At 56.4% G+C, this 14,154-nt stretch overlaps 1 protein-coding gene and 1 long non-coding RNA gene across 6 annotated transcripts in view; one reads left to right on the forward strand and one right to left on the reverse strand.

Annotated features, from left to right (window-relative positions):
• LOC127528966 (uncharacterized) overlaps positions 1-14,154 on the reverse strand; it is a 524,038-nt gene that overhangs the window by 350,384 nt on the left and 159,500 nt on the right. The gene's annotated exons all lie outside the window — the stretch shown is intronic.
• agap1 (ArfGAP with GTPase domain, ankyrin repeat and PH domain 1) overlaps positions 1-14,154 on the forward strand; it is a 132,772-nt gene that overhangs the window by 23,831 nt on the left and 94,787 nt on the right. The window contains 3 exon segments of the mRNA XM_028808110.2: positions 8,561-8,688; positions 9,659-9,814; positions 11,817-11,909. Of these exon segments, the coding sequence (XP_028663943.1) occupies positions 8,561-8,688; positions 9,659-9,814; positions 11,817-11,909 (377 nt within the window).

The raw sequence follows: 14,154 nt of genomic DNA on the forward strand, positions 1-14,154 counted from the left end.
CATTATGATGAGCCAATCGGTGGACAAGTGACTACTGAAATCCTGGGAGGGTCCGGCCTGGTCCTCCGCTCCTTGTCATTTGTCACCAGATTCAGGACCACCAGAAAGTCACCAGCCTCCCCTCCCCTCGTCTCACCTCAGAGTGTGTACATTTGCAGTGGCCACTAGGGGGAGCTGTTGTGCTGTTTCTATCTCCGGCTGATGACGAGTTATAACAGCGCAGTGATAGTAACAGAGAGGATGTATAGCGTCTTTCTGTGCTGGGCAGAGGCATGAAGAGCCCACCAGTCACCCCCTGGCAGTGCCTGTAAGCGATGGAGCGGTTATCTCCTGTCCACTCCGGTCTGCCAGCAAGTCCGTCTTGACACTTTAGCATGTCACCATGTCCTCGTGGAAGCTCCTTGCGGTTTTTGCTCCTATTTGGGCAGCACAGTCAGGGGGGCAGTAGACCATCCAACGTGAGCTCAGGTGGGCCGTCTGATGCGAGTTTGGGGCGCTTGGCCTCTCTACTGTGCCATGGTGACGTGTGCCCAAGTGAAGGGGGTAATGTCATGTGTACCCCCTCCACTGACTGAGGTGATCTTGTTGCCCTTTGACCTTTCCTGTGATGTTGTGACCTGCTGCCCTCCACGTTTGCTGTTATGCTCGGTTGCTTGGTGACTCTGCCCACTGTGAGGGCGCTATATGAAATGGAGATGGGCAGGCTGATGGCTCTTGGCATGAGGTGGCCTTGTCATTGGTGTCTTCTTAAGTGCCACTGTCACTGGCCTGTGTCCAGCGCCTCATCGTTGTTTTTGGGTCGGTGACCGCGGGCAGGCACACACACACACACACACACACACACACACACACACACACACAGAGTCCACATGGCAGCATGTGTGTGGCATGGCGCTCGGAGGCTCTGGCACTGATTGCTCCTGACGCTGTCTCCTCGCGTTTCTCATGGCCTTCTCCCAATTAGTCACGTGGCTTTTAATTATCCGCTGTGGTGGACGCCACTGATGAGCCCCCGCTGATTGTTTTAATGCGTCGTGTTGCCGCCTGCAGCGCTGTGTGTGCCCGCCTGCCCGCCATCGTGCTCTTCTCCTCGCTGCCTGCCCTCTCATGCTTACTGACCTCTGACCTGTGGGGGTCTGGCCTTCCCTCGCCAGTCTCTTCATCTGTGAATTGTGATCTGTGCCCCGTGATGGCTGCCCAGGACTGACGTGGCCACTGGCATTCTTTTGGCTCCTGACCATCGTTAGCGGCCGCTGACCTGTGACTGGACATGTCCGTTGCGGCTCGGGGTGAAGTGTGCGCCCTGCAGTGTTCCTCTCACAAACCTAAGATGACCACCTTAGGCGCATCTTTAGTAGCCCCTCATAGTGAGTGTGCCCTGCTTTGTGCCCACTGACTAAAGTCGACCAAGGGGAACTGCCCACTCAGACACAAAGTGAAAGGGTCCTGAGTGGACCTGAGTGGTTAGGTGGCTCAACAGACAGCAAGAAAGCAGGTGCCCGCATCCCTGGCATGGACATGAACACAGTGAGTAGGAGTAATTGTGCGGCATGGCACTGACCTCTGTTTGCCCACTTTCTAGACCCCCTGCCATGGCCATAGGGTGTGCCAGACCTGCTTGTAGAGCAGGACTATGGCCCCCTAGTGGCCAAGGTGCTGCTGCACTTGACACCCTGAGGTACATGCCAGTGGATCAAAGTTAAAGGAGACCAGAGTGGCATTCACTGTGAAAGGCGCTATATAAGACCAATCCCGGTCATGTGCAACTCAAGTTCTCCATGTGGGTGAAAGGCGCTATATAAAAATAAATTGCTGTCACTGTACCAGTCTGGTGTCCTCCAACCCAGGGCCGGTGGGCAGGCATCAGGCCAGGGTTCAAGCCCTGTGTGAAGCTGACATGATCAGACGTGAAGAATATAGTACCTTGCATGGTGGCCGCTGGGCATTGCGCTGGTCAGTATGGGGACTGTGTCCATGCTTGGGGGTGGCAGAGGACCTCAATGGGCACTTTGGGAGCTCTTGTGGGCTGAATACCCTCAGTACCCATATACGGTGCCCGCGTTTCGCCGTGAACTTTTCTTTTTCTTTATTCCGTATGCTGCTGTGGTGTTTCAGCCTGCAGAGGGCGCCGGTGCTGTGCGCTCCGTTGAGTGATGACGTCACGTCAGGCCCTCTGCTGGCGCTTGTGCTGCGAACTGACAAAGGCGCCACATGAGGTGGCGGTGGCGCTGTCGCTCGGTTTTGGTTTTTTGAGTTCGGGAGGCTTTGTGGCGCAGCGCCGGCTCGAGGTTTCTCTCGCTATTTAGGACAAACCGAAATGAGAGGCGGCGGCTGGGGGGCCGTAACGTGGAGGACATTCGCTATTAAAAATAATTGGTGCGGCTTACGCGCTGAAGTTTGTTCGGGGTCTGCGCCTGAGCAGCAATTTGTGTAAATGGGGTCAAGTGCGGGGGGCAGACGCGGTCGTCTGGCGGAGATTACCGGCCGGGCTTTGATGGAGACGGCCGAGGGTTGTGGGTCAGAGTCGCTAAATGAGCGTCGAGGGAGAGATGGACCACCGCGCGTGCGCGGCCCACTGCCGACTGATTGAACGACGGAGACGGAGGCCGCTCTGCTAATCGTATGCGAGGAGACGCACGTGACCAGTGGGGGGGGGGGGGGGGGGGGGCGGGCGCTGTGTGCATGTGACGTTGTATGGCCCCCACCCGGACAGCATAACCATTTGAGGGGAGGGGGTCTCCACGTCCCATGGGGCCCGCTGTGTGCCCTCTTTTTATTTGTACTCATCGTGTGAAGCTGATGGCACTCAAGGCGCTATATGGCATGGAGCCAGGGTTACTCCTAACTGCTGCCCACCTTGTGCTGAGTGGCCTTGTCCCCAGATGGCCGAGGCCTTGAAGCCCCCCCCATGGGGGGGTCTGCAGACTGGCAGCCAGTTGGTCCTGGGGTCCTTTCATTGCTGAGACGTGCGTGAGGTGCAGCAGTGACCTTTCCGCGGATACCCGGGGGGCCTCGGCTCTTTATGACTCATTAACTGATATTTATAGCAGCTCTGCCGAGGGTCCGGGGAGGGGAGACGCCGAGGACTGTGAGGGGGCCTGGCCGGACCGTCCCCTCTGCTGTCTCAATGCGTCAGTGGGCAGATGACCCGATGTGTCTGGACAGCGGGAAGGCGCTATATAAGGACCCGCTCGGCCGGCCCAGTAGGAGGTTAAGAAGACGGACGGACAGACACATGCGGGGGGGTGCGCTCGCCTTTAATGTCCTCCTGGGGGCGCTGGGTCTGGATGTGCCCCCTCATGGCCCCCAGCTTCACTTTGTCAGTTAACCCTTTGCTCCTCCGTCTTTTCCTTTCACCCTTGTCCAGGGTCCCCCATCACGTGCCCCCCATTGTGCAGCCCCCTGCTCTCTGACGGGCACACCAGATTTTCAATTCTCTGCCTTGGCTTCTATTAAACGCTCTGCCAGGCTCGGCTCTGCCAGCGTGTTTGTGCTTGCTGGTCACCCCCCCCCCACCACAGCCCCCATCCGGCATGGTGCCATTTACAAAATGGAGACTCGGGCCGACGACACGCGGCGTTAATAAAGGTGGTGAGGGGGGACGCAAGGTCAGAACGTGAAAGCCCACCTCATGAGAAGGCCCAGGGAGCCACAGAGGGCACGTGCCACTGAAGCGGCTAGCGGGGTGTCATACAACCCGTGTGTGCTGTACCAGTCTAGCGGGGTCAGACCTGGCGTGCCAGGGGGCAGTTGGGGTCCTCGATCCTGAGGAGGGCAGTCAGGCTGAGTCAGGACCACGGTGAGCCATAAGGAGTTTAAAATGGTGACGGTGGCTCTTGACTGGCACTTGTAGGTGATTTCAGCCGTAGACCCCGGTCAGGGGCCGAGTTCACACACACGACTCGACGTGACGACACTTGGTGGACACGAGGTGGGCGGGACTGTGGACCCCCGGGGGTCTTCTTGTTACCATGGACTTGACCCTCGAGTGACTGTGCTTGGCTGGTTGTGGCCTTCCTCCTTCTCAGACTTGTGAGTGCCGATGCCCACCTTTGTGCCCTCCCGTACTTCTTCTGCCTGTCCGACTTCACCCTCTTCCTGTTACTCTTTGGGCCTCTGGGGGTCCTCATGTCCTCCTGCCGCTGTTCGGTACACTCGAGAGTCCAGCAGACAGTTGACATCACGGTTGCACGTTGGCACTGGTGCCTTCCAGAATGTGAATCCCTGCCTGTGTCAAGTGTGCCCATTCCCTCCATGCCAGTGCAGTTTTTATTATCCCACTGCTCATTTTTTTTTACTCCATACTGGCACTCTGTGATGGACCACCATCCACAGTGGTTTCCCATCCTGTAGCCCCCCCGTAACCACAATTGCATGAAGTTTGTCCACAGATGCCATCTCATGCCTTTCAGTGCCACTTTGCCCAGTTCATCATAGAGGACCCCACCAAGGGCCAGTTTGGGGTCACCCCCTCAGTGCCCAGTCCTTAACCTCCCAGAGATCCTCACCTAGCTCAGTTCAGAGGGGCTGAGACAGGACCCCCAGTGCCAAGTCTGCATGATCACGGGGGTCCTAACGAAATGCTAGCAGTTTGAGCCCCCTGTACGGGGGCTTCATGAGGCACATGGGTGTAGCCAGGGCCCACGAGGAGGTCCGCGACGCCTCACTGTGTCATCCAGTGGATTTTAGGGGGGCTCAACCCCCCAAGCTACACCTGTGGAGGGCAAGTGGAATATCCGAGTGTGCTCACAGTTCCACCACAGCGCCCGTAGGTGGCAGCACTGGAGTGCAGTAATTAATCGTCATGACGATGAACGCTGGGATGTTAACGAAGACGGACAGCGCTAACGATGTCTTTAGAGATGAAGTCGAGTGTGAGTTATTAACGGCCGCGCTGCTTTACATTGAAATGCGGACCACCGGCCCCCGGGAGGGCAGCTCTCACTTGTCAGCCCCCACGTCCTCCCCCCTGCCAGTGGTAGATGTGGCTGGCGAGGAGGAGGAGGAGTGACGGGCGGTCCGGTCCAGTGCGGAGCTGAAGGGCCAACCTGGAGCCGAGAAATAAGACCTAAAAATGGAGGGAGGTGGACAGGGGGCTTCTGGGAATGTGTGTGGCCTCCCCTCGACGCTGGGGGTCCTCCAGGGCCACTTAGACGTAAAGCCAAATGTTTGATCGGCGGGCATTCGATTATAAGCCAAAGCTCCGTCTCCTGGCCCTGGGTGGTACGTTGTGTGCAGCTGATGGGCGGGCCGCTGAGCCCCCACTGGGCTGTGGCTGGTGAAGATTCTACAACCAGCGCCACAAGGGGGCGCACTTCCAGAGCCGCAGGGTGCCTCCTGGCCATGTAGCCAGTCTGGGTGAATGTCTTAAGTGCCACCCCATAGCACCTACTGGTGTGGCACTGTGACAGGGTTCAGGGTTCACACAGGGAGGGGCTGCTGTTTGCCTGGACTGCCTGGTGGTCACTTAGTGTGGCATTGTTGAAGGGACATCATCGTGGGGGTCTTGTGGAATCCATCTAGTCGACCAGGGGTCCTAATGGAGTTCTTGTGGTGTCCTAGTGGCCTTGTCTGGAAGTGCAGCTTGTCATCCCCACAGCAGCAGCAACAGCAGCCTCGGGTTCAAGGCCATTTTAAGCTCCTTGGACTGGCCCTGCGATGGCCCACGTGCCATCCAGGGTGGGTTCCTGTCCTGCTGCCACCCCGTAACCCAGAATCTCAGAGCCGCTGCGGGAAGTCCCCAGAGGCTGAGGAAGGGACGGCGGTCCACCACAGGGCGCCCCTCCTCCTGGGCGGTGCCCGTGAGCGCAGAAGGAGTCGCGCGTGAACATGCCAGCCTGGCGACGGCGCCGCTGCCATAAATCTGAGAACATGGAGGACGTTTCCATTAGAATAAATGGCGCCGGGCGAGAGAGCGAAGATTGATGGTTAAAGTTAAAATCGTATTAGCCGTGCCGTTTAAATATTTAACGCCGCCTTATCATAACTGTTTTTAACGGTTAAAGTAAAATACAGCGGGGGCCGGCTCTATCCGTATGTGTCGATATATCTCGGTGGTCCGGGGGGCTCCCTGTCCGCAGCGATGCTCTCAGGTTTCGCTTGAGTTAACCCTTTGGAGGGTGGCATGCGCTGCTTTGTTGGTGTCATTAAGCCAACAGCTCCTGTTTTATATAGCGCCTTTCCACAGAGGTCGGGGCTGGCACCCATGCCTGCCATGGTGCCCACTCCACTCCCACTTGTAATAAAGTGAGGGGCACCTGTGCTACCGGCCCACACACTGCCTAGTAGGTGCCCCCTTCCTGATGCCCATCTTTGGTGTCCCATGTTATGAACCCTGAATCATTCCAGGGTGGTGGAGACTGGCATGTGTACACCCTGGAGGCCTCCACACTATGCTGGCAATTGTACCCGGGTCCCTGTGGTTAGACAAGTATTTTTTTTCACTGGGCTATGAAAGGCGCTGTATCAGGCCGCTGACTGCACCCCTCTCGTGTGTTTGTGCCACACTGCCTCGTGCTTGTCACTGTCCTCTGGCACCACCCGCTGGCACAGTCGATCGGCGTGAAATGACAATGTGCGGTGTGTTGGTGAGGGCGCTGGTCGATGCCCCCCTTCGACATGGTGAAGGCCGATCAGGACAAGAGTGATGGCGCCCCACGCTTGGGCACTCCGGGACCTGCTCAATATTCGCTCGCTCTTGCGTTGGTAACAAATCTCTTTTGCCTTGCATGGCGAGTTTCTGCGGGCAGCTTTCCTGAGTGCCACATTCATCAGGGCTGGACGAGGTGTGGGCACCTTGCGGCATATGATGGCCTCCATTTGTCAGGCCCGCTGAACACCATGGTGCTCACGTGTGTACCCAGGATGAGGCCCAGTTAGGATGGCACCCTTGAGGGTGGCCCACTGTGCATGCTTCGTCATTCCTGCCAGTCAGTACTGAGTTGCTTGGCACAGGCATCAGGTTTCTGTGGCTAGCAGAGCAAAAGAACCACAGCTCTGGGTGCAAATGGAGGGCATCAATAGAAGCAACTGGTTCTGACCTGCCAACGAAAGGCACTATATAACAGAGAAGTAAGCCTGGTGTATGCAGAAGTGAGCCCTGTGGTGCCCTGGCACTCTTCTAGGGTGAGACCAAAGCAGGGCACATGTGCTTGAGAATATGGTGGGCATTGCCCCAATGCCGCGCAGTTCTCCGTTCACATCCTGGCCCATTTATTGTCTGAGCTGTTTAATTATCACATGCTCTTGTCCCAGTGTGGCATCCCATCCAGGGTTGCCATCTGGCTGCTGCCTGGACTGGCTCAGGGCTCACAGGAGGCACTGCTGGTGCCGTTTAGTGTCCAGTGCCCATGAATGTGCCACTTGTGTGTCAGGCGAACTCGGTGGGCATGGTTTTTTTAGAGGTGACTGGTTGAGTGGAGGCGGGGCTTTGGTCACGTATATCTGCAAACAGACTCCGCCCACTTTAGTGGCCACCAATCGATGACCTCCAATGATCTTGTGACCACAGCCTGAAGCTTCACATACATGAAGCTCGGCTGTGGTGCCCACTAGTGCCCAATCATTCAGGGCACTTCACCACCTCCCCACTTCACCCGCCGAGGCTCACAGTGAATAAAAGTGGAAACTTTAGGAAGGCGCTATATAAAACAACCAGGAGGACTGACCCGACATTCCTATTGCCAGCTTTCACGTTGTATGGGTACGGGCATAGCTGGCATGATGAAGATGACGATGTTCTGTATATAAAGGTGCTATAAAGTTTCCAGATTCAGGGAGTGCCCATGGCTTCACTGCCAGTGTTCTTTGACTATGGTTGGCATTCACTGGGGTTGTCACCCACTTCTGTGTCACCCATGCCCCCACTGTTTTGCATATCCCAGTTGACCGCCTGACTCACACAAGTGCCAATGTGGGTGCACACTGTCATGCGAGGTTTGGCATTGTGCTAAAGGTGCCAGGGGATGCCAGGTGATTAGACCTGCATTGCACATGCCAGTATGGCACAGCTGTGCCCTCCTTTGTCTTTGCATGTCTAATGCTCATTCTGTAAGGCGCTATATGACATCACCATAAGGCTCTTTATGTTTGTCTTTTCTGAGTTGACCAACCACTAACTGCCCCCATTGCCTGAGCAGCCCCCCCCACCCTGTGTGCCCTCTGCTGGTCAGCAGGTCACATCTCGAGTTGCTCATCCCCCTGCAGTGCTGGGTCTGTCACTGTCACATTGTGTCCACTCCCTCTGTGTGCCACCCTGTTTGTGTCTCTGGAGGGTCCACCAAAGGTCATGTGACCCACGGCCCAGCCCCTCATTTGAATATCTAGTTGGCCCCCTGCCAGTGCTGCTCTGGTGTGTCTCGTGTTGCCCACATGCATGCCTGGCACTGCACCTTTGAGACCCTCTGGACCTGAGCACTTTATAAGTGAATGAAGGTGCTGACTGGTGGCACGTATCGAGGTGCCAGTGCTGGAGCCCACAGTTTGCTTTCCTTTGCTTGGCACACGAAGCCCGCTCTGGCATTGGCACTCTTCATTTCTGACTGTCACTCTGCTTTTGCAGTGGCCCAGAAGATCGTGGCAACCCGGAAGAAGCAGCAGCTGTCAATCGGACCCTGCAAGTCGCTGCCCAACTCGCCCAGCCACTCATCGGTGTGCTCCGCGCCAGCCTCTGCAGTGCACATCAGCCAGGTATGCCCACGCTCCTCTTTCTTTTCTTCTTTCTCTGGGTGGTGCCCCCCTGCCACTCTGGGTCATTGTATCTCCTGGCTGGGTGCCCCCTACTTTCCACAGTCACTTCCATCTTAGGTTTTGCTCTGCTTAGCTCCTGCCATTGTGTCACCTTAAAACACCACAAGCAGCTGGCAGAATGGTGGCAAAATGGGAGGAGCAGAGAAATAACAGCAAGCGAGAAGATGTGCCAATGAGCAAAGCAGGCAGTGCCCCCTAGCAACACTGCTTTCTTCCTATTGGCCCTCAGGGCTGAGACTCCGCCTCCAGGACTGCCCCTTCTAGCCCCCCAGCCTTGAAATTCCATCAGCAGTGCCACTGGTACGAACAACTGATGCCACCTTCAGAAATAGTCCACCTGGCCTGGCATTCTTGCCACTTGCCAGGATTGCCTCAAGTAAGGCAGCAGGTAAGTGCTGATGGCACCCATCAGCCCTGTGTATGCCCAGCTGGATCTTTGCAAGGACTGTGACCACAGAGTGACCTCATAGTTATATGGCACCTGGCTGGCATGCATCTGTGTGGCATTTTGGAGTGCTGCCCGCTTTGGAAAGGTGCTCCTAGCGAGTCACTGCTTGAAAAAAATGAAGTACCTGAGCTCAGTGTCTACTGGGAAAGGCGCTATATAAAGCCAGACAGCTCAATCCCCAGTGCTACCCCCTGTGTGATTTGCATGGCATGGTCTAATGCCCTTTCAGATGACTGGCCTGCCTTGAGCTCACTGCGGCCAAGTGCCCACAATGCCTGCTCTACTGTGTTGATGGCACTACCAGTCTGCTGCCCTATGGTGGGCATTGTGGCTCAGGAAATGAAAAAGGCATGTGGGCAAAAGGTTAACGGTAAATAAATGGCCTTATGGCAGGTGGTGGGACAGGAGGTTGTGCCCGGCCTCATGCCCATCTTTACTGGCGCATCTTTTTTTCTGTTTAAGACGAGCAACGGTGGTGGCAGTCTGAGTGACTACTCGTCCTCGGTGCCCTCAACGCCCAGCACCAGCCAGAAGGAGCTCCGCATCGATGTCCCGCCCTCGACCAACACGCCCACTCCTGTCCGCAAGCAGTCCAAGCGGCGCTCCAACCTCTTCACGGTAAGTGGCGTTGGCATCTGGATGTGCCCGCTGGGCTACCCCTCATCTACTCTAATCAGACTGACTTATATATAGTGCCTTGCATATTAACCACCATCTCCACACCTGGTGCAGTTAGTGAGACACTGGGCACCCTGACGCCAACAAGAGTCACCAGATTTGTCTTCATTCTGACCAAAGCACTGGTGGGCCATCAGGCGTGCCTCCCTATGACTAATGTGAGAGCTGCCAGGGGAAGGGCATGAAGTGTAAGTGCCCCTTCCAGAGATGAGGAGTTAGCTGTCCCAGCAGTACACCTGCCCCTGACCACATACTGGTAAATGTGCAGGTGCCAGTCCACCTGACGGCACACATTTGGGTGCAAACAAACTCAAGGCTGGACAGTGTGAGGCACCGGCAGGCCCATCTCCTCTGCCCCTGTGCCCTTACCCCATCATGGTGACCTTCTTAGCGAGTAGATGCCACTCAGCCAGTCACGGCATTGTGTCTCCTTGAGCTCTAGCTCTTGGCACATCATGGCACAAGTCGTAATACACCCTAACCCTGTTGGTGCCCACCTTTGCTTCCTGTCTTCCCATCATCCTCTGCAAACCAGGTGTGGCTCCGTTCTAGTGAAGTGTGACACGATGCCAGCATGCAGTACTGGCACTTTTACTGAGTGCCATCTGAGAGACTGGCACCCCACCAGGACAGTCAGACTGACTCACCCCTCCTTGCTGGCTGACATGACCCCAAAGGGTCACCAGGTGGTTCAAGGAATGGCCACCCAGTTAGCTGCCACAGAGAAAGTCGGCCCTGCAGCTGGGAGTACTGGGAGCAGCACTGCTCAGAAATGCAACCTTGCAAGATTGGGCACCGTGGCAGGGAGGCTAGAGACCAGTAGGGCACAGCAGTGACCCTCATCTTATGTGCCAGGATGAAGATGTCGATAGAGGAAATGAGGCACTGGGTCAGAGGGCTGCCAATGAGATGGGCACTTCAAGGCTTAGTGCCCCCATGTAGCTGCTCAGCACTGTCATCTCGGGGTCTGCAGATCAAAGGTCCACTGCTGGGGTGAGGCAAGTTGGTCACACAGGACAGTCTCTCTGTTCTGAAAGGTGGCAGCACAGTACCCATCCTGAAAATGCCAGGCCTGTCTGTACAGCCTCAGGTGGGCAGTCACCTAGAAACCCTCAAGAGACCCCCTCGGCACTGCAGGACCACCTCCACAGGACAACAAGTTCACTGTCCAGGTGGGCACATACCTGCCACAGGAGGTGGCACTTCATCTTGAGGCTGACCCATGAGGGTGGACTTTGTTGTTGCCAGGACAACATGTAGGGCTAGTCAAAGGTGGGCGATGGTCAGCTTTACTCTTTTAGATGTTCATGTTGTGTCCCTGACCGGTGGCCATACTGACTGTGAGACTATGGTCACTGGTGGGCAGTTAAGAGGGTCTGCCTCTGTGCCCAATCTTCCTTTCTTACTGTAGAAGCCAATGCCCAGCAGGTGGCTGTGTCATATGTAGTGAAGTTCTGACCCCTCTCAGAACTGGCACAGTTGCCCTCTGGGTCCGTGAATGTGAGTGCCAGGATGGTTGAATTCAGTTGGCACCTGCTCCGCATGTCCTGATCAGATAGCAGCTGGGTGCCATCTTTACAGCCCTGTGTAGTGCCATGCCAGGGAGGATAGTTAGCGCTTGGAGTCTGCGACCAGTAGTGTGGTGGACAACTGGATGTCATTTTTGGAGACGTGGGGTGGGCAGGACTGGCACGTCTGTGGGCTTCGATGGCCTCTCCTTGCCCAGACTGCCCACTGGAGGATTCCGAGGCCGGTGAAGCCGCGCTGTGTGGCACCCACTTCAGGTCATGATGTCCGGTGGCCACCATTGGTGTTCAGGCCTAGGATGGCAGTGCGGTGGTCAGCTTTGCCGGTCCAGCCGTGGTCGATGCCAGCTCTTTGGGTGGGGTTTTCGAGTCCTTTCGGTCCCCAAGTCTCATCAGTGGCATTTTCTCTCTTGCAGTCCCGGAAAGGCAGCGACCCCGACAAGGAGAAGAAAGGCCTGGAGAGCCGAGCCGACAGCATCGGAAGCGGCCGCGCGATCCCAATTAAGCAGGTAGGAGCGCCGGCCGGCCGTCTGTGGCACGATAATTGGGGCAGCGGCGGGCGGATCGCGCGAGCGGCTGGCTGTGATCGCGCGTCACGCAGGAGCGGCGCCCGTTTGATGGCTTCTTCTTGATTAGCGCCGAAGAGCACACTTGACATCAATTAGGCGCGGGGCCGGGGCGCACTGGAATGAGATCATTAGGAGGAGGAGGAGGAGGACGGCGGCGACGATGACAACGGGCATCGCTTTGTTTTGGAAGTGAGAAACAAAGCGCGGCTCCTAATGAAGTGCAGGCTGCTGCTCCGCATATGGACGCCTCTGCCACCGCCGTCCCCGTTCAAAGAGGCGCGCGCTTTGATGGGGACATCACAATGGAAAGGAGCAGAGCGCGGCCCCCCATGACGCGCTGCCATCATTTATGGGGGGGGGGGAGATGAAGAGAAAGCGAGAGGAGCGCTTCAGCTGGTCCTGCCAGGGTGGCAATTAGCGCCTCTAATCATCGCGCCCGTGTCATCTGCGCGCCCTTGTTTGTAATTTGCTAAATGAACAAATTGGTGCTGTGATTAGCGCGCCTCTTCACGTGCGCTCGCGCTTGATTGGCTCTCGGCAGCTGCCACTGGGGCGCCACGCCGCGCTGTTTGCAAACTTTGAAAAGCCGCAGCGCCTGGCCCTGTCAAATGTCACTTGGTGCCCCCAAAACGCGATGCCTGTTGAAAAGTGTCGGGGGTAACGATGAGTAGGGAGGGCCTCTAAATGCCACCGTACGCTAAGACTTGATCCTCCCTGCCAGTCCATCGCAGGGCAGTGCCCACTCACAGACATGACCCCCAAGGGAGGAGGACTGGAATACCCAGTGGAAAGGCCAGGCAGACACAGGAGGCTCTGACCCTCTGTGCCACAGGCCAGTGTGTTTGATTGGCACACTCCTTCCCGCCTGTCCCCCTGTTGATTTGGCTCGATGACATCGGAGGTCAAGTCAGCGATGGCACCACAGAGTATAGCACCCCCATAGTAGGGGGAGTAGAGGGGTCCAGTCTTTGTATAGTGCCTTTCAGTGGTGGGTATCTGGCTGGCAGCTCACCCTCACCTGGTTGGTTATGGTGTGGCGCGTTTCATATTCTGTTCGTGGGCACAGCGAGCGGCCAGCACTTGAGGACTGGACAGCCCCTCCGTCTTCTGGAATTCTCTGCTTTAGGCCAGCGGGTTGGTGGTCGGACCCCTGCAGCTCGGTGGCACACTAGGGTTGCCCGTCTCTTGCTCTGTGTGGGCTTTTAGAAAATGAGTGAGTGTCACTGCAGCGGAGGCTGGGGTTTTTGGGACCCTGTGCCAGGGTGCCCACGGTGGGCTTTGCTTTTCCCTTCTCTCTCTCTGTCTCTCTCTCTCTTGTCAGATGCTTCCCGTTTTGGTTTTCATGTCTTTCCCTGGCGCGCTGAGAGGGGGCATGTCGCTTTATTAATTTTTCATTGCGGGCAGAGTTGTACATACATAATCACACGAGTGCAGCAGGCGCTAAAGGGGTCCCGCGGTGCCATTTGCATAAATCTTGTTAAGTCAATGGCAGTTAATGAAGTACAAATGAGCCTGGAGAAGGTGACATGCACATCGCTGGTGGCAGATGGGAGCTCTATTTATGGCAGGACAGCTGTGGCGGCCGCAGGGGGGGGGCACAGACACCTCATGGCATTCGGCTTGATGGCTGCTAAGGAGACGCCCACTTGAGCACCCTGTGTGCCATGTCCGGGGCAGGCATTGACCTTTCACCTGTGAGTTTTTGATGTCTTGCGCTCCTTGCTTGTTTTAAGGATGGCATACCAGAAGATGTCAGTGGCACACCTGGGGTGAGCGTGTGGTGCCATGTGGGCTGCTTTGGACCAGCAGTGGCTCTCAGCCGACTTGGCCATTCTTTTGTTTCTGTTTGGGGTCCTTCACATTATTTCATGTCCTGGCACACTGCCATCTAAGTTTTCTGTGGGCATCATTGTGCTGGTCCCAGCATGGTACAGTGTGAAGTCGGCGGCAGGCACTTTCTGCTGGTCCAGGGCTCTCAATGTGCCCCGTGTGACTTGTCTGTTGGTCTCTAGCAGCTGCTGCTGGTATGTGTGCCCACTTTGCTCAAGTTGTTGGCACCAGTTGGCGTTTGGGGCTTTCAGGTCGCTGCTAATGTAGCGACTTGGAGGATCACAGGGTGTTAGGCGGATTTGAGGCTTTGCCTGCAACTCCTCAGGTGCCATCAGGTTGAGTTGTCCATAGGTCT

The sequence above is a fragment of the Erpetoichthys calabaricus genome, chromosome 8 (genome assembly GCF_900747795.2).
Source record: "Erpetoichthys calabaricus chromosome 8, fErpCal1.3, whole genome shotgun sequence".
NCBI lineage: Eukaryota > Metazoa > Chordata > Cladistia > Polypteriformes > Polypteridae > Erpetoichthys > Erpetoichthys calabaricus.